This window comes from Megalobrama amblycephala, linkage group LG17 (genome assembly GCF_018812025.1).
Source record: "Megalobrama amblycephala isolate DHTTF-2021 linkage group LG17, ASM1881202v1, whole genome shotgun sequence".
NCBI lineage: Eukaryota > Metazoa > Chordata > Actinopteri > Cypriniformes > Xenocyprididae > Megalobrama > Megalobrama amblycephala.
In genome coordinates, this window is record NC_063060.1 from 1,606,005 (window position 1) to 1,633,069 (window position 27,065).

Genomic DNA, 27,065 nt, shown 5'->3' on the forward strand with positions numbered 1-27,065 from the left:
AGTATTAAAATATATTATAATATTAAATTATTATATAGATTAATATTAATGATTGCCTTAATTTCTTTATTTTCAAATGTTAAACTATCAAGCTTTTATTTTGGCGGACGACCGCAGGAAGCCCTTAAAGCTCCTCTTTTGTTGACAACAGCCGGTTTATAAGAGCTTCTCGTTACTGTTTTGCACATTTTGCATTTAATATTTAATTAAATTGCACACTTCAGAAGTCTATCGCAATTACGGTTTGATTTCGATTAATTGTGCAGCCCTAAAACATTTCAAGATGAATAAATTCAGACTCAAAATATTAATCTGGCACTTAAACAGAACTGGATTTGCCCACATTCTCATGACGTGAACGCAGGTTTCGCCATCAGTGACGCTCTCTGATTGGTCAGGGGAATGTGTTCTGCACCAATCAGAGAAGCAGCATTGTGCTAAACATTAGGGCTGTGTGTGAAACTGAAACGCGGCCCTTAGAGTGCAAAACAAAGTGTGCAGAATTAAATCTACAATCTTCTCAGCGGAGGACGTATATGAAAGAGCATTTCCACACCCATTTTACTTCCATAATATGACATATTTCAGGAATCAGGAATTGATGATCTGTTATGGAAGTAAACAGGGTCTTGAAATATATTTTTTGAGTGTCTCTGCTGACATCATTATTCATCAGATTGCTTTCGTCTGTGCAGATATGCCTGTTTTCGTGTTGATGTGAGCGTGTGTCTGTGTTTCGCAGCTCTGTGCTGTTCGACAGTCTCTGGCGTGAAGCGCTCGATTGCTTTCGTCTGGTTTTACACCTGAGTCTGGTGGCTTTAGCTCCCGCGGCCCTCCTCCGCCGAGCGCTGGTCCGACTTCAGCTTGACGAACTCTTTGGCGACCTCGTCGTTGTTGCGCTGCGAGAGGATCCGGAGGACGGTGAGGCCCGTCTCGTCCATGTGGACGCGTTTGCCGAGCGGGAGCCAGCAGGCGGCGCTGCTGCGGGACGTCAGGTCCTTCAGCTGCAGGACGGCTATGCCGACGGTCCGATCCTCTCGAGCGAAGCAGTAATCCTTCACGCACACCTGCAGCTCGTAGCCCTCGGGACCCAGCTCACTGCCGAGCACACTAGATAGGGAGAGAGAGAGAGGATCAGTGACGCCTAGAAAGGAAGTGCCTCAAAACAATGATTTAGAACATTTCAGTTTGTATTAAGTAGTTTAAAACAAGTAATCAGTGTTATTTTTATTATATATTCATGTGTTTAATTAATGTGTTTTAGCAGGTGTGATATTTTGTGCATACTTTTTAGAGGTAGCAGCCAAAGTTAATTCCTGATAAATTAAAGTACTTGAAATGAAATGTAAATTAATAAATAAAAGTTATTTTTTATATATGGTTAGGAAAACTATGGCTTAATAAATCAATGGCAACCCTTAAAAATCAATTAGTAGCAGCTATAATTATTCAGAATACTTCATTTCTGATAAATTGAAGTATTAGGCATAAAACATAAATAAAATAAATAAATAAGTCAGTTTTTATATTGTTAAGGAAAATATGCCCTCATAAATTAATGACATTTTAAATCTTTAAAAATCAATTAGTAGAAGCCATAATTGTTCAGATTAATGAATTTCTGAAAAATGTAAGAATAATAAATAAGTTAATTTTTTATGATTAGGAAAAATGCTCTCATAAATTCTACACTACAATCATACATTTTAAGGCTGCACAATTTGGGGAAAAATATAATTGTGATATAAATGATGATGATAATAATAATATTTTTATAATTTATATTATTATTATTATTATTATATTATTTTTTTTTTAGGGATGCACAATTTAGGGAAAAAATATAATTATATTTTTTTCTACTATAAAATGATAATGGTGATAATAATAATAACAACAATATTTTTATAATTTATTATTTATTTTATTATGTTTTTTAGGGCTGCACAATTTGGGGGAAAAATATCACTGTGATTTTTTAAAAATGTTTAATATGTATAAAATGATAATGGTGATAATAATATTTTTATAATTTATAATTTATTATTATTTGTATTATTTATTGTATTATGTTTTTAGGGTTGTACAATTTGGGGAAAACATAATTGTGATTTGTTTTACTATAAAATGATGATGATGATGATAATAATAATATTTTTATATTTTAATATTATTATTTTCATTATTTATTTTTTATGTTTATTAAGGAAGCACAATTTGTGGAAACAATTTTTTTTACTAAAATGGTGATAATATTTTTATATTTTTATAATTTATTTTAAATGATAATGATAATATTTTTTATAATTTATTATTATTATTTTTATTATTTATTTTATTATGTTTTTTTAGGGCTGCACAATTTATGGAAAATCAAAATGCAATTTTTCTGACTAAAAAATTATAATTATAATATTTTTTTATTTTATTATTTTATAATGTTCTTATAATCATTTTAATATTATATATATATATATATATATATATATATATATATATATAGTATTAATATTATCTTAAACCCATACAAATCGATTAGTAGCAAGTTATTCAGATTCATTTCTAATAAATTGAAGTATTTCACATCAAATGAAAATAAATAAAAACTTTAAATATATAAAATATAATATAATATTTCCTCATAAATCAATGGCATAGGCGTCAAATATTGTCCTATCATAAAAACTGAATGCCTGCAGCGTCAGAGGGAAAGGAAGTCAGCACAGAAGTGCGATCAGTCTCTGTTAAACACGTACAACTGGAAAGATTCGCTGAACTTCGGGGACCAGCTGTTGTTCTTGGATTTGGTGGCGAACTTCCTCTTCTTGTCACTGAGGTAAGGGCCGACGATGTAAACCTCCACGAAGGGCCGGAAAATGCCCTGCGTCTGCCAGCGAAGGTCATTGGCTGCCACAACTGTCAATCACACATGGATAAAGACAGAAACACAATTAAACTGATCCTAACACTAATACCGAGAGGGAAACGAGATCTGACAGACAGAAGCACCTTTAACTGTGATTTTGTGTCCTCCTGTGCTGGGGTCGCTGAAGATCTCCACAGTCATAGAGACCTCACCCACTGCGTCATCCACGCCTGAGGCTGAGGAACGGGGTCAAAGGTCAGAACACAACGAGAACGTGAAGGAAATGTAAGGTTTGTGTTGATTCTGTTTTGACAGTCTAACTGGTTTGTCGTGCTTTTGGGAACACAATGTGCTCTGGGTTTACTTTATTTAGACATTCGCATCATTTTCAACCTTTTGTGGACCAAAGTTTACAGCATTTCAGCAGTTTTCTGCCAAAATAAAAGCTTTATTGTTTAAAATGTTTGAATGTTTGAAAGTATGGAAGCTTGTTTCCACCAAAAAAAAAGAAAAAATATTAAAATATAAAAATATTTAAAAAATTTATTTAATTAATTAAAAATTAATTAATTAAATAAAAAAATGCGACTTCCCCCTCACAATTCTCAGAAAAAAAGTACAAAAAAAATTGATTAATTAATTTCTTGTAAATCACAGTATTTGATATAAAATGTATATAAATAAATAAAATGAATAATTTAATAATTTCGCTAATTTTTATATGGTCAAAATATGCCCTCATAAATTAATGGCATCATAAACCCCTGAAAATCAATTAGCAGCAGCCAAAATAAATAATAAAAAATAAAAAAGTAAAAACAAAAACAAGTAGGAAAAAAATATGCAATATATATATATATATATATATATGAAGAGTTTGGTTCCAAAACGCAATAACTCCATTTTGATTATTTTGAGTAAAAAGGTGTTTTCTTTACCAAAAAATTGGCAAGATGAAAACCCCTATTTTCTGTTTCAAACTTTCACATAGCATCTTTTGGATATAAAAACATAAAAACATTCAAATCTACATTTTGATTTTAAAAAGTTTATTATAAAAACGTATTATTTTTTTCCCAAAATGCAATAAATCCATCAATATAAAAGTTATTTTTCAAATTGAAAATACACAACAAAGTAAGTTGATTCACATGTATGACAGAGTCTAAACTTTGCTAATATTTATCTTATATTCAGACAATTTACTAAAAATACATTCAGCCGTCGCTCCAATGGTCATCTTGTTAATGTTATGAATTATTTGTCATTACCGATTAAAGAGTATCTGGCGCCACCGCACGGTTAAATAAACACATTTGCCGAGTACATTGGTATTAAAAACGGCTTTTAAAAAAGCCTTTAATGTTTACAGTGTGTGGAATGGTGCGCTGTGATTGGTTGAGAGCGGATATATCGCGTTCTGCAGAAAAAGGACACTGACGTTTGTCGCGTTCTGGGAAGAAAGGGAGAAAACATGACAGAATAACACGACGGATATCGCATTTTGCACAAAATTAATAAATGACTTTTCAATATCGACCAGATACAATACTGATTTTGGTGGAAACTCAATTTTTTGAAAATGGCGTTTATTGCGTTTTGGAACCAAACTCTTCATATATATATATATATATATATATATATAAAGAAAAATATGCCAAATATTGTCCTTTGATATAAAGCATATAAACATCTTAATTATCACTTATAATTAGATATACAAAGTCAGAATTGTGATAGCTAAGTTGCAATTACATTCTTTATTATTTTTTTACCTTTCAGATGAAAGTGAAGAATTTAGGACATAAATATTAGTAATATAACTTGTAGTGTAAAATAAAATTATAATTTTATCACAATTTATATTTTACAGTACAACTGTAATTTACAACAGTAATATATTTCAGTCATTTATTTTGTTTATAATTAGAGGTAACTAATAATAATAATAATAATAATAATAACAGCTCAAATGACAAAATAATCGCAGCATTATATATATATATATATATATTGAAAATATAAAAAAATCAAAATGAAACAATTACTAAAAAGATTAAATATTTGATGTTTATTTGTGACCTTTAACTGACATCAGAGAAGCGTGAACATGTAAATGTGTTGTTAAATTATTGAAATATTAGCTTACTGGACTGATAGTAAATATTTTAGGTCAAAGTTCGTGAATCTCTGGTTTAAAAACTAGTGCTATTAGAGGTTGTTCCAGCAGAGGGCAGCAGTGTGTGCACATCAAACAGTACAGATACATGCATAAAAACATAAATCAATATCAGTAATGCAATAATATAATAATATGTCTTAGTAAGATGATATTTAAATGCTTAGTTTTATGATCAAAGCTCTGTAGTTTTAATACATATAATTCAATACAATGATGATTGAGAGATGAACAAATAAACTGTCCTTAAACCCTGATGACCTTTTTTGAGACTCACATTTAAACATGATTTTTCTACTAAGTGATGTATGGATAATCAAGTCAACCTCAGCTGCTTCAGTCCAGTACTGTACAGTATGTTTCATGTACAGTATATAAAAACACAAAGTCCTCTGACGGTCTTTCTAAAGACAGCTTTACTCCAGAAGTGTCAAAATTGGTTTGTGTAAATCTCACACTTGGAGACGCGTCTATGCAGACCAGCTGGAGCCAGGCGCAATATTCACATGAATATGCAAATGAATATTTGCATGCATAAATATCAATGAGGTGCTGTGCGGACACATACCCTTCTCTGGATAGACGTCTTCACTGTGAGTGTATCGCACGCCTTTCCCTCCATGAACTAAAGAGAAGAGGAAGATGTTAGTCTTCAGAAGACCTGAACATGAACGTCACTAACATGTTTCAGGAAGAATAAACAGACACAAACGAGCCGACAGTTCAACAGAGTGACTATAAAAAGCGATTTACTTTATAGCTGTAATGTTATTTTGATTTTATAGGTAGAAGCAAAAGCTACTTAGATGAATTAATTTTTGATAAATTACAGTAAATGTAAATAAATAAGCAAGTAAGTTAGTTGATTTTTATATGGTAAAAATATTCCCCTTAATAAATCAAATGCATCATAAACCCTTGAAAATCCATTAGTAGCCGCTAAAATAATTCTAAATAATTTCTGATAAATTTAACTGTTTTACATAAAATCTAAATAAAATAAATAACAAGTAGGGAAAAAAATAATTCATAAATATAGTATAAATATATTTATATATAGAAAAATATTTAAATATATTTTAAAAACATAATATAGGAACATATGCCCTCATAAATCATAAATGAAAACTAATAAAAGGGAAATTAATTAATACAATTTCTCAAAAATATATATTTCTAAAAAAAACTATTTTACATAAAATGTAAATAAAATAAACAACAAGTAGGATAAAATATAAATATGTTATAAATTTATATATAAAAATATATTTCCATAAACAATATAAAAATAGGAAAATATGCCCTCATAAATATAAAAATGGAATACTAATAAAAGGGAAATTAATAAAATTTCTATATAAATGAGTTTTATATATAAATTTCTATATAAATGGCAAAATTGAAAACAAAATAAGAGTCCTAGAACACAAAAACATAAGAAGATCGTGACATACCCTGAGTGTGCTGAGACTGGACAAACTTCCTGATGAGTTTGTCGGTGGCCTGCGTGTAGAGTGACAGTGCATAGCGCAGAGACTGCAGGTCCGGACTCTTCTCCAAAAACGTCTTTTTCAGACCCACACCACCAGCGTGGAAGTATTGCTGTTACACACACAAAAAAGCCTGTCAGTATCCTGATAACAGACAGGTCTGATTCTGAACGTGTGTGTGCTTGTACCTTTATAGTGTCCAGCGCGAGCTCGATGACTGCGCACTGTTTAGGGGACAACGCCTTGGCCTCCTCTCGCACCATGTGCTCCTAACAGACACAAACAAACCATCAGCTTTGATACGACAGCGTCCTTATGAAAGTCTAGTCAGGAGTGTTAATTATGGATTTTGATTTGAAGATGTAAACACATAAAAAAAAAAATTCAGAAAAAAAAAATCGTAATTGCGAGAAACTCAGAATTCCAAGGAAAAAAGTCACAACTGCGAGACGTAAACTCAGAATTCCGAGAAAAAATTTAAAAATCGTGAGACGTAAACTCAGAATTCCGAGAAAAAATGTCAAAATCGAAAGACGTAAACTCAGAATTCCGAGAAAAAGTGGCAAATCGCGAGACGTAAACTCAGAATTCCGAGAAAAAAATGGCAAATCGCGAGACGTAAACTCAGAATTCCGAGAAAAAATGGCAAATCGTGGGATGTAAACTCAGAACTCAGAGAAAAAAAAATGGCAAATCCCGAGACATAAACTCAGAATTCCGAGAAAAAATGGCAGATCGTGAGACGTAAACTCAGAATTCCGAGAAAAAATGGTAAATCGTGAGACGTAAACTCAGAATTCCGAGAAAAATGGTAAATCACGAGACGTAAACTCAGAATTCCGAGAAAAAATGGTAAATCGCGAGACGTAAACTCAGAATTCCGAGAAAAAATGGTAAATCGCGAGACGTAAACTCAGAATTCCGAGAAAAAATGGTAAATCGCGAGACGTAAACTCAGAATTCCGAGAAAAAATGGTAAATCGCGAGACATAAACTCAGAATTCCGAGAAAAAATGTCAAAATCGAAAGACGTAAACTCAGAATTCCGAGAAAAAAATGGCAAATCGTGAGATGTAAACTCAGAATTCCGAGAAAAAATGGCAAATCGTGGGATGTAAACTCAGAATTCCGAGAAAAAAATGGTAAATCGCGAGACGTAAACTCAGAATTCCGAGAAAAAATGGCAAATCGCGAGACGTAAACTCAGAATTCAGAGAAAAAATGGCAAAATCGAAAGACGTAAACTCAGAATTCCGAGAAAAAGTGGCAAATCGTGGGACGTAAACTCAGAATTCCGAGAAAAAAATGGCAAATCGCGAGACGTAAACTCAGAATTCCGAGAAAAAATGGCAAATCGTGGGATGTAAACTCAGAACTCAGAGAAAAAAAAATGTCAAATCCCGAGACATAAACTCAGAATTCCGAGAAAAAATGTCAAATCGCGAGACGTAAACTCAGAATTCAGAGAAAAAATGGTAAATCGCGAGACGTAAACTCAGAATTCCGAGAAAAAATGGTAAATCGCGAGACGTAAACTCAGAATTACGAGAAAAAATGGCAAATCGCGAGACGTAAACTCAGAATTACGAGAAAAAATGGCAAATTGCGAGACGTAAACTCAGAATTACGAGAAAAAATGGTAAATCGCGAGACGTAAACTCAGAATTCCGAGAAAAAATGGTAAATCGCGAGACGTAAACTCAGAATTCCGAGAAAAAATGGTAAATCGCGAGACGTAAACTCAGAATTCCGAGAAAAAATGGTAAATCGCGAGACATAAACTCAGAATTCCGAGAAAAAATGTCAAAATCGAAAGACGTAAACTCAGAATTCCGAGAAAAAAATGGCAAATCGTGAGATGTAAACTCAGAATTCCGAGAAAAAATGGCAAATCGTGGGATGTAAACTCAGAATTCCGAGAAAAATGGTAAATCGCGAGACGTAAACTCAGAATTCCGAGAAAAAATGGCAAATCGCGAGACGTAAACTCAGAATTCAGAGAAAAAATGGCAAAATCGAAAGACGTAAACTCAGAATTACGAGAAAAAATGGCAAATCGCGAGACGTAAACTCAGAATTACGAGAAAAAATGGCAAATCGCGAGACGTAAACTCAGAATTACGAGAAAAAATGGCAGATCGCGAGACGTAAACTCAGAATTACGAGAAAAATGGCAAATCGCGAGACGTAAACTCAGAATTACGAGAAAAAATGGCAAATTGCGAGACGTAAACTCAGAATTACGAGAAAAAATGGTAAATCGCGAGACGTAAACTCAGAATTCCGAGAAAAAATGGTAAATCGCGAGACGTAAACTCAGAATTCCGAGAAAAAATGGTAAATCGCGAGACGTAAACTCAGAATTCCGAGAAAAAATGGTAAATCGCGAGACATAAACTCAGAATTCCGAGAAAAAATGTCAAAATCGAAAGACGTAAACTCAGAATTCCGAGAAAAAAATGGCATATCGTGAGATGTAAACTCAGAATTCCGAGAAAAAATGGCAAATCGTGGGATGTAAACTCAGAATTCCGAGAAAAAATGGTAAATCGCGAGACGTAAACTCAGAATTCCGAGAAAAAATGGCAAATCGCGAGACGTAAACTCAGAATTCAGAGAAAAAATGGCAAAATCGAAAGACGTAAACTCAGAATTCCGAGAAAAAGTGGCAAATCGTGGGACGTAAACTCAGAATTCCGAGAAAAAAATGGCAAATCGCGAGATGTAAACTCAGAATTCCGAGAAAAAATGGCAAATCGTGGGATGTAAACTCAGAACTCAGAGAAAAAAAAATGTCAAATCCCGAGACATAAACTCAGAATTCCGAGAAAAAATGTCAAATCGCGAGACGTAAACTCAGAATTCAGAGAAAAAATGGTAAATCGCGAGATGTAAACTCAGAATTCCGAGAAAAAATGGTAAATCGCGAGACGTAAACTCAGAATTACGAGAAAAAATGGCAAATCGCGAGACGTAAACTCAGAATTACGAGAAAAAATGGCAAATCGCGAGACGTAAACTCAGAATTCAGAGAAAAAATGGCAAATCGCGAGACGTAAACTCAGAATTCAGAGAAAAAATGGCAGATCGCGAGACGTAAACTCAGAATTACGAGAAAAAATGGCAAACCGTGAGACGTAAACTCAGAATTCCAAGTTTATAACTTGCTATAGTGAAATATGAATATGCAATTGTGAGAAAAAAGTCAGAATTGTGAGCTAAAAACATTACAGTTACCTTTTTTTATTTATTTTTTACTCCATGGTGAATTGCGTGATGTAAACTCAGAATTACGAGTATACAACTTGTCATTCATTTACAAATCTTGTACAAATCATTTCTTCATGAACGCACCTTTAGTTTGGAGAGCTGGCCTAACTCTTTAGCAGCGTTGAAGATGAGCTGTGTGCCCTACAAACGAGGAAGATGAAGACAAACACAAAGAGATTAATTAATTAAACATTCACCTGTCATGATTACTGCTGCTCACATAGACGAGATTCACACGACGACTCACAGGAATCAACTGCAGAGAACGGTGTGATTTTTAGACAGATATGGTCAGAAACTGACTGGATGTATGCTGGAATAATGTATGGCATTGCAAAGCTTTTTTATCAACAGTTGTTTTCTTTAAAAATAGTGTTAAATTACACAATGACAATTAAAGTGGAAATGAAGCAGTCAGTCAAGTTAACATTATCTAGTAAATGGATTTCCACTCTAATTAATAAATGATTAATAAATGTAAATCAAAAAGAAAAAAGATGTTTTTTATAGCTTTTGTAGAGAGGGCAGTCCAGACTCGCACTGCTGGATTAGAGTTACATGTCAGTGAAGGACAGAGAAAGAGGAAGCAGTGAAAGGGGAGACAGGAAGTGCCCTGTGACAGGAAGACATCCGACAGGAATTACAGAAGACAATCTGCCGTGCATCATGCCAGAGTTTAACAGAGAGAGAGAGAGAGATGATGCTGATCTGGAGGCAGAACGACAGAATCAGACCAAACCAGATGCAACACACACACACACACACACACACAGTTATACTTACAATCATCTGATGAAAGATGAATGAGAGAATGGTGATGAAAACAAAAAAAGAGAAGAATGAAAATCACAAAAACACACACACACACACTCATGCACTCACATTTATCGTAACACTTGAGAAGAAGTTAGCAGTTATTAATGCATCAACTAACATTAACTAACAATGAGTTATACATCTGTTACAGCGTTCTTTATAATCTTAGTAAATAAAAAACAACTGTTCACGGCTCACAAAAAACTTTTGCACTCCTCTGAGAAACTTTGCATTCCCTTGCAAAGAACACAAAAGTTGCGAAGAGAAGAAATTGCTGAATAAAGTTGTTATTTTTGTTTTGTTTTGGCGCACAAAAAGTATTCTCGTCGCTTCATAACATTAAAGTTGAACCACTGCAGTCACATGACTGTTTTAACGATGTCTTTAGTTCTTTTCTAGACCTTGAATGACGGTAATTACGTTGCTTTGTATGGGGGATTAAAAAAACCTCTGGGATTTCATCAAAAATATCCTAATTTGTGTTCTGAAGATGAACGAAGGTCTTACGGTTTTCATTTTTGGGTGAACTAACCCTTTAAGCAATTTGTACGAACCCTGTAAAAATAAAAAACGAAGTAAGAAATCAAATTTTGGGAAGGCAGCATAATTACGCTCCCTAGCGTTTGTGTTGGGAGTTTACCTATGATCCCTAGGTAGGCAGCTCACTATGTTTCAGGACAGAAGTGTTGTGTCGCTACAGTCACACTCTCTGTGAAATCAGCATCACACTGATGATTACAGTTAATGGATGGAGGGTGTTGAGCAGTCAGTATTGATCTGCAGGATGATACATGCTTCCATCATCATCAGGATCATACCCGTCACCATGGCAACACACGGGCTCAATCATTGAGCCACAGTGCAGAAATCCCTCCCACGTGTTTATCACAGATCCTTCTCAATATGCAGATATTTCAAATAACGCTTGGTAACGTATCAGATGGTAATACAAAAACAGTTGATATAAAACTGCCTTACGTACAATTTAAATTATTTGTTGTTGATTATTAAATTAATTTGAATAATTAATTGATTCATAAATAAACTTTATTTTTGGTTTTGGTTGAAGAAGTTGGTGCATCACAAGTAATACAATTATTACATTATTTTAATATAAACCTGGAAAAGAAAATGAATCAAAATTGTAAAAAAGTCATGAACATTTTTGGATTTTTTAAAAAAAATTTTTTATTTATGTTATGAAGAATAAGCCCTCTTGAGATCATTTTATTTGAGCATTGATTATTTAATTAATTTGATTAATTAATTATTAAATAAAGATTGTTTTGGTTTTCAGCTAAATTAAAACTGTAGAAGTTATTACTAAGGTATTTTGATATAAACCGGATATCTTGGAAATATTAGGTCTGGAAAAATCATGAAAATAAATAAAAAATTGCATAAAATCATGGAAATTTTTTATAGAAGATTGTTTATGCTGTGAAGAAAATCTCTCTTGGCTTAGTTTTTTTTATTTAAGTGTTGATAATTAAATTAATTTGATTTAATTATTTGATTATTAAATAAACTTTATTTTCTTTAAATTTCAGTTTTGGTAAACAAATAATTTCGATGCATCACTTGTAATACTATTACTACAATATTTTGATATAAACTATGGATAACCTGGAAATATCATGCCCGGAAAATCATGAAAATAAATAAAAATATATATTTTTGTATATATGCTGAAAAGAAAAAGCTCTCTTCACTTTATTTAATTATTGACTGATTAATTATTTGATTATTATTTTCAGTTTTGGTTTTGGTTTTCAGCAAAATAAAAAATCTTCAGTGTTTCTGTAAAAAAAAAACTGCTACTATGGTATTTTAATATAAACTATGGATGACCTGGAAATATCAAGCCTGGAATATCTATGAAAAGTATATAGTAATATAACAGTATATTTTTCATTCTGCCAAGGAAATTTCTCCTTGAGTGCAATCTATAAAAAATCCTTTTAAAAATCAGTATTCAGTTAATAAAAACTACTGGTAAAGAAAAAAGTAAAGATAAAACAAATACCACTGAACTTAAGACCTACTGCAAAGTATACCATGGTATTTCCATCACAGTAATGTCCATAAAAAAGCCTCACATTACTACGGTTTTGCATGTTATTTTTTATTTTGTGTGTGTGTGTCTAGGTGTAATGAACACACACCGTTTGGTCGGTCAGTGGCGGCAGGACGATGGTTTTCTCCATGGTGTTCATCACCAGCTTCCACAGTTCCTTCAGCACTCTCTTGAGCACCGTCTTCTCACAGATCTTAGCGAACAGAGTCAAACTGAGGGAAGAAACACAGACACGTCAAACATCAGCATCATTAACACAAACTGGAGAACAAGTTATGAGCATAAATACAGACATTACTAACTTAGAGATACTGAAATTTCTAAGCCACTATAGTGAGTGGCACCAAACAGAAATGCAAAAATTATGATCGATTTAAAACAGAATTCCTGAATAAAAAATAAAAAAGGTAACTGCATATTTATTTTGCAATTTTTCGCAACTGTGACTTTATTTCTCATCATTTCAAGATATAAAAAAAAGCAATTACCTTTTGTATTTTTTATTCTGTGGCAGAAACAGTTTCTATAGGAATGAGCAAATACTCTATTACAGGAAAAGTTATTATAGTTAACTAAACTAAACCTAAAACCTTTAGCGTTAACTGAAATAAAATAACATAAACAGTATAAAAGCGTAAACTTTCTTTCAGCTTGTTTCTCATTTTCATTTAGTTTAACTTGATGTACTAAAATAACTCAAACTGAAATAGAAATTAATAAAAACTATATAGACATATTTAAAATATATATATAAAAATGACAAAAACACAAAATTACTGAAAAACTGTAAAAACTGTAGCAGTATCTCAATGATACTAAAATAACACAGATTACAGGCCTGATCTCTGGACGAGACTATTTATTATCAAAACAGTAAAAGAACATTTAAAATTGTATGTGTAGAACCTAATTAATATTCATGAGCCGTGTCAGACTCAACATCTGTCCTCGCCACTTAAAGTGACGCCCATAAAAAATTCAGTTAATGCACATGAAATATTTACTGCTGTTTATTTCTATCATGTTTATTCTGAGTAAGTCTTTGTTCAAGTTTGATTCTGTCACTGTGATTGAAATAAATGTTTCTGAGCCGCATACATAATCTGACGGCTACTTAAAATTAAAAAAAAATATTGTGACTAGTGACAATTTTTTATTGATAACTTTTCAAATTGACAAATAAATAGATATTTAACATGTATGTAAATATAACAATAAAATATAAAATATTTTTAATGCACCTTTTAAAGTTGCATTTTAATTAAATTTGCCAGACGAGTAGCTCATAGCTGGAAAAACTGCAGTTTCAAAATAGCTTCCCATCACCATACGGTGGAGATCATGTGATATTTGCACTCCAAAAAAATTATTATTGTCTCTTGTTTAGTTTAATTAATTAAAATGAGATAAAGTAACATGATTTTTGAACGTTTTGTCACAACTTAATTTCATTGTGTTCAATCCACCTAATGCAGTAGTGATCCAAAGTGATGTCCGGCCGAGGAAAATTTACATATTCACCCTTTATTTAGATATTTTTTAAAAATTGTTAAAGATTTTGCAATCATGTTGCATAGTTGTGCTTGGAGTCGATTGTTTTGTTTGTGATGATAAAGCAATAAAACATGCCAAACTGTGCAAACATAATTTTTGGCCAGACTGTCATACAAAGAAATGCAAAAACAAGAGAGAACACCACTGAAATATTAATAACTGATGATGTTGTAGTCAATGTTTGCTTTTTCCTGTGAGCATTTTGTTTTTATATGCATTTTTTGCATAGTAAAATAAAACCTGCAGGTTGTGGTTGTTTTTTGCCAAATATATATTCCTATATATATATTCCTCTCCTCATATTTTGATGGTTTAATCGAACTTGTAGGGTCAAAAAAACAAATATCCCCTTCGGACATCACTTTTGGCCACTACTGTATATCTAAAATTGAAGTTTACTTAATTTATTTGTGTTAACTAACATAAAAAATTTGGTATGACATATGTAGTAAAGTTAAGTTAAACATACTCCAGTAAATTCATTTGATTTATTCCAAGCTTATTTAACTTCGAATGACATTTGAATTAAATTGTGTGTAAAAACTTCAATTAAATTAAGTAAGGTTCATGAATTAATTTCTGAGTGTGTCTCTCTCTCACTTGCTGTCCAGGAAGTCCATGATGGGCTGCAGGACGTTGTCGGCGTCCTGTGCTAAGCCGTCGTTGCCGTTGGCAGGTACGGTGGCTCCTTTCACCTGACTCAGAATATCTCCCATCTGCCTCACGCTGTCCTCGATGTGCGGCTGGAAACTGCAGAGAGCGGTGATATTTAGAGAGAATTATCTTATAATGTAGTATTGCACAAAGAGATTTTAAAATGCCTCTATTATGCTATTGTAAATGTTCCTGATTTTGTTTCGGAGTCTCCTACAACAGGTTTACATGCATCCGAGGTCAAAAAACACTTTTATTTTTCATAATATCCAATGCATTATCAGCTCTTTTCTCTCTGTATCAGAAACGGTTCGTTCGAAGATTCGGTCTCTCTAAGTGTTTGAGGGCGGGGCAAAGTAGATGCTGCTCGTGGACAGCCAATGGGCTGGCATTATGCAAATGTGTTTCAAACTTACGTAGGTTCAGCAGAAAGTGAGACCGGAATTACTGACGACTCGTTTCAGTTCAGAATCGCTTCTTTCTTTTCAGAGAGAAAAACTCCATTTATATGCACTTTAAAACTTTGCAGGCCTTTTACATTCACAGCTTTATTATACACTGAATGAAAAGGAATATCCAAAAAAAGCATAATAGGGGCACTTTAAACATTATTTTTTTATTTAAAAAACATAATACTACAAAAAGATTATCTGGTAAGAACATAAATGGGATTTTTACTTCTAGATCGTTTGCATTTTATCGAACCCATAAATACTCCAATAACTCAAACCAACCTCACGGCAAAGATCCTGCTGAGATCGTCCATCACATTGTTCAGTTTGACTTGCAGATCCTTCAGAAAGTCACTGGCCTCCACGTTTAACTGCAAAAAAACATAAATATGAGTCTGATTTCATATAATTATCAAAGTCTGATTCGCTTTTTTTTTACTTAAAACTGTAGTAAAACTTTGGCTTGCTCAGCTGGGGTTTAAAAGACCATTAATGTTCAGAAAATATTACTGATTTGACACTATGTCATTTTGCTGTTTATCACTATGAAGCTGCTTTGAAACAATCTGTATTGTATAAAGCGCTATAGAAATAAGACTTATATAATATCCTCTCTGATGACATCACTCGTTTCCAGCCAATGGCATCTGTTTAACACTGAAGCCCCGCCCCTTTCTGATATCCAGCAAATCTTTTTAGCATGTGCTGAGAGATCTTAGAAAGCTGTAAATTTATTGAATATTCTGTGAGCAATGGGAAACCAGAAAATGCGCTTGCTGTGAATCACACAGACTATTAAAGCCGGCCAACATTCATAATACATATGAATAATGAATTACGTCATGAATATTCATGCATGCGATTGTTTATCAGGGAGCATTTATTATATCGGTCATAAATGATGCATGACGTCAATGCAAATGTTGTGAGAAAGCAAGAATAATGAGCTGTCTGGCAAATGTGTTTGATACGCGTGTGTGACTGATGTTGAACAGGAAGTAAAACAGAAGATTGTGCTAAAGACGGGGAGAGCGGGATGTTTTATTGTCGGATGACTCAGAGGAGAAGGCGAGAATGGATGGGATGATAAATGGATGATGGAAAAGTTGCTAAATGAGAGCGATTTATGGATGAACACAGAACTGGAGGGATGAGACTCTGCAGTTTGATCAATGAATGAAAACGGTGCAGAGAATATGGAATTCTGAACCTGTAATATGCATTACTTTGATATTTATTTAATGTATTTATTGACAAATGCAACATGAAAAACCACTATTGCTTCCACATGATGCAGATGCAGAGGAGTGTGAAATGCAAGTGACGTGTTTTACACTGTATATAAGAGGTAAGATGATACCTCATATCTCATTTGCACTTTCATATACTTCAGTTTGGTTTATCTCATTCAGTTTAAAGGCATGTCAGAACCAATGATGTTTGGCATTAATGACATCAAACCAGGTATAATTGTATCCTGACGCACCCTATTTAATACTGTTCAAAAGTTGGGGGTGTTTTTTGAATAAAATTAATACATTTATTTAGTAAGGATGCATGAAATTATGGAAGCTTGTCTCCGCCAATAAAAAATAAAAAGAAATAAAAATTCTGAAAAATAAAGTCAGAATTGTGAGATATAAAGTCAGAACTGTGAGTTATAAAGTCAGAATTTCGTTATATAGTCAGAATTTCGTTATAAAGTCAGAATTGCATAATATAAAGTCAGAATTGTGAGTTATAAAGTCAGAATTTCGTTTAAAGTATACAATATAAAGTCAGAATTGCACAATATAAAGTCAGAGTTTCGTTATAAAGTCAGAATTGTTATAAAGAGTTATAAAAATCAGTTGTGAGAAAAGTCAGAATTCGTGAGAATTGCGATATAAAGTTAGAATTTCATATAAAGAATTTCGATATAAAGTCAGAATTGCGAGTTATAAAGTCAGAATTTCGTTATATAGTCAGAATTGCGAGTTATAAAGTCAGAATTTCGTTATAAAGTCAGAATTGCGAGTTATAAAGTCAGAATTGCAGAATTTCGTTATAAAGTCAGAATTTCGTTATAAAGTCAGAATTGCGAGTTATAAAGTCAGAATTTCGTTATATAGTCAGAATTTCGTTATAAAGTCAGAATTGCAGAATTGTTATAAAGTCAGAATTATAAAGTCAGAATTTCGTTATAAAGTCAGAATTGCGAGTTATAAAGTCAGAATTTCGTTATAAAGTCAGAATTGCGAGTTATAAAGTCAGAATTTCGTTATAAAGTCAGAATTTCGTTATAAAGTCAGAATTGCAAGTTATAAAGTCAGAATTTCGTCAGAATATAAAAGTCAGAATTGTTATAAAGTCAAATTGTTATAAAGTCAGAATTTCGTTATAAGTCAGTCAGAATCAGAATTCGTTATAAAGTCAGAATTGCGAGTTATAGGGTTATAAAGTCAGAATTGCCTATAATACACCCGGCGCAATGCGACGCAAGGCGCAGCGCAAGTGTGTTTGCTAGTTTGCGTCCGGCGCCGTTCGCGTTTTCCCGTTCAGCGCCACGTCCTTAAATTAGTAAATGCATTTGCGCCAGTTAGTGCGCCCATGGGCGTGCTGGTCTAAAAAAGAGGTGTGTTCAGATGCATTGCTATTTTAAGGAGCTGAAAATAGACTGCGCTATAGACCAACTCAAACGTGGTCTAAAGTCTAAAGTCAATGGCGCAATATTTTTTTGTTAGAGCGCGTTGGTAGAAACTGCGCCTCTGGGCGCGTCCACAGTGCGCGTTGACTTTGCTTATTACACACAGGGATGCGCATCACACAAACATGCCAAATATTAAAAACAAAAGGATTACAGTGTAAAAGAATATTATTGTGTACAAAAATATAAAAATGTAATGATGAATAGTCATTGCGTGTATTAGAATTAGGCTACCTATTTTCAATTCAGCCTATTACTACTTATAATGATGAACGAAATTGGCTAATTAATTGAACAATCGTGCCAATACACACACATATATATTAACTGACTCATCGCGCGGAGCTATTTGAAAGCCTGCATCCAACGCAGACGACTGAAAGATTGACTGGCCACTTAACAGGTAATTTCAGCAAAACATCACTCGTTGAACTCCTCAGTGTGTTTAATAAGTCAGTGTATTTTATAATGTTATATGTTATATAATATATAATTATATAATATATATAATGTTATATCCTGCTTGTCCCGTAGATGATCTGCTCGCGTGCTTTAACTTCGCGCACGAGCAGATCGGTTTCTTCGCTTAAAAAGCTTTCAGCTTTTCCGCCAACAAATTCCGCCATGTAAATAGCAATCCGCCATGGCGCGAGCGCATCTCGCTCTTAAAGGGAATGGGAGATGACACTCTGATTGGTTTATTGAACGTTACGCCCATTACTCATTAAGAGAATAGGGACAACCCATTTCAAAAATGCGCCCCGGCGCACGGACCGTTTTTCCGTCGTTAAAATAGCAAAAGTGGATTTGGACACGCCCTGAGTGCACCTGCGCCGTGCGCTTTACACTTTGCATTTAGATCGTTAAAATAGGGCCCATAAAGTCAGAATTTCATTATAAAGTCAGAATTGCGAGTTATAAAGTCAGAATTTCATTATAAAGCCAGAATTGCAAGTTATAAAGTCAGAATTTCGTTACAAAGTCAGAATTGCGTGATATAAAGTCAGAATTGCTTGATATAAAGCCAGAATTTAGTTATAAAGTCAGAATTGCAAGTTATAAAGTCAGAATTTTGTTACAAAGTCAGAATTGCGTGATATAAAGTCAGAATTGCTTGATATAAAGCCAGAATTTAGTTATAAAGTCAGAATTTCGTTATAAAGTCAGAATTGCGAGATATAAAGTCAGAATTGTGTGATATAAATATTGTGAGATATAAACTCGCAATTGCGTGCTATAATGTGTAATTGTGAAGGGAAAAAAGACTGAGGTTTTTTCTCAGATTTCGAGAATTTTTTTTAAATCTCGCAGTTCTGAGAAATCAGAATTGTGAGATGTAAACTCGCAATTGCAAGAAAAAAAGTCAGAATTGTGAGATAAAAAGTCGCAATTACCTTTTTTATTTTTTTTATTTAGTAGTGGAAACAAGCTTCCATATGAAATTAATTAAAAGTGACAGTAAAGACATTTATAATGTTACAAAAGATTCTATTTCAAATAAATTCTGTGCTTTTCATCTTTCTATTCATCAAAGAAACCTGAAAAATAAAATGCATCACAGTTTCCACAAAAATATGAAGCTGTTTTCAACATTGATAATAATCATAAATGTTTCTTGAGCAGCAAATCATCATATCAGAATGATTTCTGAAGGATCATGTGACACTGAAGACTGGAGTAATGATGCTGAAAATTCAGCTTTGCATCACAGGAATAAATTACAATTTACCATATACTCACATAGAAAACAGTTACTTTCAATTTGCAAAAATATTTCACAATATTACTGATTTTACTGTATTTTTGATCAAATAAATGCAGCCTTGGTGAGCAGAAGAGACTTTGTTCAAAAACAAATCATACCGACCTCAAACTTTTGAATGGAAGCTGCATTGGAGGGCAAGATTTTGTGTTTGTTCTTTACACAAAGCATCTTTGTAATATAGAAACAGATCACTTTCATGCTTCTTTATATGTGTGAAGTATGTCTTTCTGCATGTTTTAGAGTGTTCATGAGTGCATGAACTCACGTCTTTCCCTCCCATGGCCTCAAACATCTTCTCCAACTGGACTCGCAGCTGCTGGATGTTATTAATAATGATGCAAGGCTGAAAATAACAGAAGTTAAATTACATTAACACACACAGACACATAAGCTATAAAAAGAAATCCCTGCAGCAACAGAAAGTGAGGAATAGTGCTAAACGTGACAGCTTCATTAAGTCGTGTGAGCTGAATGAGACGTATGTGTGTGTCTCTGCTAATTACTATATCTCCATCTAATAACTCACTAGCATACACGTCCCAAGAGACGTCCCAACCTTGTAATATTATAAATGTAAATGCATAAATGTCACGCACCACTTTCTCCTTCTTGCAGTGAGTGGGAAAATCCTTGGTAATGATGTCAGCATAAGACAGAAGAACATTTCCAATGGTCTGAAAGAAAGAAAAACACTGAACTTTAATACACTAACATGACACTACTGTCTTTTTAGAGCTGCTTTACCTCAGAATATGAGTTTGTGTCATATTTAAACAGCTCTACATAAAAGGTAATTTTCAAAATAATATCATAATAGGGTATAATAGAGGTATGACCAAGCCGTGTCACCTTAGCAAACCTCTTCATGTAGTTCCCAACAATCTGAGGATCAGGACATTCCAACTTCCTGATGATCTCAAAGCTCTGGTTGAGCTGAGAGAAGACATCCACCACCGAACAGGAGAAGAGCGCGTGCTCCGACGTCTGCTGGAACTGCAGGGAGAGATGAAGGGAGAAAAGATCAGGCTACTGAATCATAAAAAAATCTAAATAAATCATTTTAAAATATGAAATCACACATGAAGATTTTATTTGTTTAGCTGCATGTCATGTGATTTTTAACCAACATAGTTTGAAAACATTATATGGGTAAACAAAAACAATATACTTTAATGTAACTCTCATATATACGTTTGGCCTCATAAAGTCAGAATTGTGAGTTTTAAAGTCATAATTTCGTGATATAAAGTCAGAATTACATGATATAAAGTCAGAATTGTGTTATAAAGTCATAATTTCGTGATATAAAGTCATAATTTCGTGATATAAAGTCAGAATTTCGTGATATAAAGTCAGAATTTCGTGATATAAAGTCAGAATTTTGTGATATAAAGTCAGAATTTTGTGATATAAAGTCAGAATTTCGTGTTATAAAGTCAGAATTGTGTGATATAAAGTCAGAATTTTGTGATATAAAGTCATAATTTCGTGATATAAAGTCAGAATTTCATGATATAAAGTCAGAATTTCGTGATATAAAGTCAGAATTTTGTGATATAAAGTCAGAATTTCGTGTTATAAAGTCAGAATTTTGTGATATAAAGTCATAATTTCGTGTTATAAAGTCAGAATTGTGTGATATAAAGTCAGAATTTTGTGATATAAAGTCATAATTTCGTGATATAAAGTCATAATTTCGTGTTATAAAGTCAGAATTTCGTGATATAAAGTCATAATTTCGTGATATAAAGTCATAATTTCGTGTTATAAAGTCAGAATTGTGTGATATAAAGTCAGAATTTTGTGATATAAAGTCATAATTTCGTGATATAAAGTCATAATTTCGTGTTATAAAGTCAGAATTTCGTGATATAAAGTCATAATTTCGTGATATAAAGTCATAATTTCGTGTTATAAAGTCAGAATTGTGTGATATAAAGTCAGAATTTTGTGATATAAAGTCATAATTTCGTGATATAAAGTCATAATTTCGTGTTATAAAGTCAGAATTTCGTGATATAAAGTCATAATTTCGTGATATAAAGTCATAATTTCGTGATATAAAGTCAGAATTTTGTGATATAAAGTCAGAATTTCGTGATATAAAGTCATAATTTCGTGTTATAAAGTCAGAATTTTGTGATATAAAGTCATAATTTCGTGATATAAAGTCATAATTTCGTGTTATAAAGTCAGAATTTCGTGATATAAAGTCAGAATTGTGTGATATAAAGTCAGAATTTTGTGATATAAAGTCATAATTTCGTGTTATAAAGTCATAATTTCGTGATATAAAGTCATAATTTCGTGATATAAAGTCAGAATTGTGTGATATAAAGTCAGAATTTTGTGATATAAAGTCATAATTTCGTGATATAAAGTCATAATTTCGTGTTATAAAGTCAGAATTTCGTGATATAAAGTCATAATTTCGTGATATAAAGTCATAATTTCGTGATATAAAGTCAGAATTTTGTGATATAAAGTCAGAATTTCGTGATATAAAGTCATAATTTTGTGATATAAAGTCATAATTTCGTGATATAAAGTCATAATTTCGTGATATAAAGTCATAATTTCGTGATATAAAGTCAGAATTTCGTGACATAAAGTCAGAATTTTGTGATATAAAGTCAGAATTTCGTGTTATAAAGTCAGAATTTTGTGATATAAAGTCAGAATTTTGTGATATAAAGTCATAATTTCGTGATATAAAGTCATAATTTTGTGATATAAAGTCATAATTTCGTGATATAAAGTCATAATTTCGTGATATAAAGTCATAATTTCGTGATATAAAGTCAGAATTTCGTGACATAAAGTCAGAATTTTGTGATATAAAGTCAGAATTTCGTGTTATAAAGTCAGAATTTTGTGATATAAAGTCAGAATTTTGTGATATAAAGTCATAATTTCGTGATATAAAGTCAGAATTTCGTGTTATAAAGTCAGAATTTTGTGATATAAAGTCAGAATTTTGTGATATAAAGTCAGAATTTCGTGATATAAAGTCATAATTTCGTGATATAAAGTCATAATTTCGTGTTATAAAGTCAGAATTGTGTGATATAAAGTCAGAATTTTGTGATATAAAGTCATAATTTTGTGATATAAAGTCAGAATTTTGTGATATAAAGTCAGAATTTTGTGATATAAAGTCAGAATTTCGTGATATAAAGTCATAATTTCGTGATATAAAGTCAGAATGGCAAGTTATAAAGTGACAGTAAAGACATTAATAATGTTACAAAAGATTCTATTTCAAATAAATTCTGTTCTTTTCATCTTTCTATTCATCAAAGAATCCTGAAAAATAAAATGCATCACAGTTTCCACAAAAATATGAAGCTGTTTTCAACATTGATAATAATCATAAATGTTTCTTGAGCAGCAAATCATCATATTAGAATGATTTCTGAAGGATCATGTGACACTGAAGACTGGAGTAATGATGCTGAAAATTCAGCTTTGATCACAGGAATAAATTACAACTTACCATATATTCACATAGAAAACAGTTACTTTAATTTGTAAAAATATTTCACAATATTACTGATTTTACTGTATTTTTGATCAAATAAATTATAAAAATACTACAATATACGCTCTGATATTTACCCCGTCCTTTGCATCCCTGACCAGAGCGCCGTGCAGGAAATCTCTGGAAACTTCCTCATTCTCATCCAGCCACAGGATCACGAAGGGCTCAAACCATCTATCAAGACAAGATAAAACAGTTCAGACATTGAGAGATTCTCACACGATCACACTACTCACAGGAAGTGTTCTTACGCCGGGTACTCCGGCACGCGGTCCTGGAAGTACAGCAGCTCCTTGCAGTATTCGTTGTAGAGCCACTTCACCTTGAAGTGCAGGTTCATGTAATCGGCGCTCTTGCACAGCCTGTGTTTCTCGTGTTCTGGGAGACAGGAAGTAGATCACAGACAACAGGATATTCATCACAGATGTGTTTGTTTTGATTGCAAAAAAAAAAAATTGTAATAAAAACATAAATAAAAAATGTATTTTAAATGTTAATTTCAAACAAACCTCAAATTACAACAGAACTAAAGGAAGAAAGAAAAAAGTAAATGAATAATAAATAAATCACATAATAATAAATATTAAAAATAAAAATAAAAAAATAATTGTTTTAAAAAGCAAATAAAAAAAATAAGTAAATAAATAAAGATATAAATAATAGAAAAAAATTAAACATCTCAAGACAGAAAATTACAACATAACTAAAAACATAACATTGTAAAAGAAGAGTAGAGATAGAGATAAAAAATTTGAATAATTACATAATAAATAAAAACAACAGAAAATAAACATTTTAAGATAGAGATTCAAACAAATCTCAAATTACAAATAAAGAGAGAAAGAGAGAAAGTGTCAAGAGAGAAATAATAAGTAAATAAACAATAAACAAATAAAAAATAATAATAATTAATATAATATAATAAATAAAAATAAAGAACTGAATTTTGTAATTTTTTTATTTAAAAAAAAATAAAAAAAGTTTAAAAAGTAAATAAATAAAGAGAACTAAAACATTAGAATAGAAGTGACAAAAGAGAAAAAATAAGCAAATAAACAATAAATCACAAATAATAATTAATATAAAATAAATGAAAATAAAAAAATAATTGTATAATTAAAAAAGTAAACAAAAATAAAAATAATTTTATATTTTAAAAAGTAAACAAAAAATAAAAATATATAAATAAATAAAACATACAAATAAATAGTAGAATACAACAATTAAACATCTCGAGACTCACATAAATCCAAAAATTAAAAACATAACATTATAAAAGTGCCAAGAGAGAAATAATAAGTAAATAAATAAATAAATAATAATTAATATAATATAATATTAAAAATAAGTAAGTAAACAAAAAAAACAGGAAAAATAAACATTCTTAAAACAGAAATTCAAACAAACCTCAAATTACGACAGATCTAAAACAACATTCAAATAGAAGTAAAAAAGAGAGAAAAAATAAATAAAAAATATAATAAATAAAAATAAATAAATTACATATTGTAAAATAATAAGTCAGAATTGTGAGTTATAAAGACAGAATTTCGTGATATAAAGTCAGAATGGCGAGTTATAAAGTGACAGTAAAGACATTAATAATGTTACAAAAGATTCTATTTCAAATAAATTCTGTTCTTTTCATCTTTCTAATATCTTATTATCTTTCTAATAATAAGTAAATAAATGAATAAATAATAATTAATATAATATAATATTAAAAATAAGTAAGTAAACAAAAAAAAAACTGGAAAAATAAACATTCTTAAAACAGAAATTCAAACAAACCTCAAATTACGACAGATCTAAAACAACATTCAGAAATAGAAGTAAAAAAAAGAGAGAAAAAATAAATAAAAAATTTAATAAATAAAATAAATAAATTACATATTGTAAAATAATAATAAGTAAATACATAAAATAATATTTGTACATACATACATACATACATACAGAAATATACATAAAACAAGAAAAGAGCACATTTTAACAAGTAAGTCTGATCTGTGAATTTTTCAGTTTCTCATGCGAGAGGAAACAAGGTTCAGGTTTCAGTTTACCTTCCATAGCGTACTTCATATCCTGAGCAAACATGTTCCACATCACCTCCGCACTGATCTTTCCCACGTTCAGCTCCTGAGGGAACCTGCAGATCCACACACACAGGACTTATGGGTATGTTTCCCTCAGCTGCATATTATTTTAACCATTTAGATTCAGGTTTTTAACCTGTTAAATGTCAGTGTAACTTTGTATTGCCTTTTTCTTATCACATACTTTAGTAATCATCATAAATTAGGGATTGAACCTCAATTTTTGCGATATCAACTTCTCAACATCTCTCTCCCGGCTCTGAACACACACTCACTGGTTCAAACAGGGCGTGTACGAGTTCTTGTCCTCCTCGATGATGGAAACGATGAGGGTGATGAGTTTGGACCAGAAGTCCAGGTTCTTCACACTCGGCCCCTGTTCTTCAGGAGGAACCGTCTTCGACTGGATGTGACCACAAACAAGAGAGTTACAGTTTTTGCACTGCTTTATCAGTATTTCTGTCTTGTTTTCCAATACAAACATCTAAACATTCTTAAATCAAGACACAATTACTTGGGAAGCAAAACAACAGGATAAAAACTCTTGTTTTCTGAGGAAATGATCAAAATTGTCTATGATTTTTATGTGAAGAACTGGCTGCAGTTCACTTAACGGCCACCGGTGTCGCTAATAACAAGGGTTTCTGAATTCTACATATAACCGCTTTAAAACAAGAACAAATATCTGCTAAAGGGGTCAGAAAAATCAATAAAAAAAAAAAACTGGATTATTTTTCTGACCCCGTCGGCAGATATTTGCTCTTCTTTTAAACATAAATTCATTTTGTTCAATTTCTCAGAAAGCAAGACTTCTCATCTTATGTCATTTTGCATCTCAAGTCAATGTATATTGATTTAAGAATGTTTAGATCACTTTTTAGTTGTAAACATTTAGTTGTAGTTTCTCAATGAGCAGCTCACGGTTACTGGAGAAGGACATCGATTCACACAAATTGACAATTATAGAAATAACACAGAGGGAATGCGAGAACGCCTCCTGTGCATATATACGGCCCATTATAGTCTCAGATCTACACCGGGAGCATCAGTCAGCGCTCCGGTTATGAGGTGTCATAAACTCCAGACATGTTTTCCATCTTGCTAATAAACTTCTGCAGTGTAAGTGCAGAGAGAGAGAGAGAGCGAGGGATAAACACGCGTCACACTGCGGTTCTTCTCCATTCATAACTGCCACAACACCTCTACCATAATCAATATTTCATTTTCCACGAGAAGAACTTCAGCGCTCGCGGTGCTCTGAATTACTAAACAGCATAAAATCAGCATGACGTTTGGAAGAGACAAACAGAAACTCATTCAGTCCAGTGTAACGCTCTCAACCTGCTGTTAAAAGTTTCCAACAGAACATTCAAAAAGAAAAAAAAAAAAGATAAGAAATTGTAAGGTGAGGCAGGGGTATTATGGTTAACTATAACTAAAAAACATAAAAACATTTTTTGAAATAAAATAAGCATTAACTGAAGTCAAATGAATGAAATTATTTTATTTCAGCTGGTTGACAAGGCAACTTTTCTCATTTTTTAAGTTTAACTGATGTACTAAAATAACTAAAACACACTTACTTCTTTCTTTAATATTTGTTTGTGTAATTATTATAA

The 27,065-nt window shown here is 32.1% G+C and overlaps 1 protein-coding gene across 1 annotated transcript in view; it reads right to left on the reverse strand.

The window, feature by feature from the left end:
- LOC125251477 (protein unc-13 homolog A) overlaps positions 1 to 27,065 on the reverse strand; it is an 81,449-nt gene continuing 54,384 nt past the window's right edge. Inside the window, 17 exon segments of the mRNA XM_048164503.1 lie at positions 1 to 1,110; positions 2,757 to 2,916; positions 3,010 to 3,102; positions 5,614 to 5,670; positions 6,500 to 6,647; positions 6,724 to 6,804; positions 9,890 to 9,946; positions 12,787 to 12,910; positions 14,853 to 15,002; positions 15,641 to 15,729; positions 20,075 to 20,152; positions 20,406 to 20,483; positions 20,659 to 20,802; positions 23,428 to 23,524; positions 23,602 to 23,728; positions 25,414 to 25,499; positions 25,722 to 25,849. Coding sequence (XP_048020460.1) covers positions 819 to 1,110; positions 2,757 to 2,916; positions 3,010 to 3,102; positions 5,614 to 5,670; positions 6,500 to 6,647; positions 6,724 to 6,804; positions 9,890 to 9,946; positions 12,787 to 12,910; positions 14,853 to 15,002; positions 15,641 to 15,729; positions 20,075 to 20,152; positions 20,406 to 20,483; positions 20,659 to 20,802; positions 23,428 to 23,524; positions 23,602 to 23,728; positions 25,414 to 25,499; positions 25,722 to 25,849 — 1,989 coding nt within the window. The 3' untranslated portion in view covers positions 1 to 818.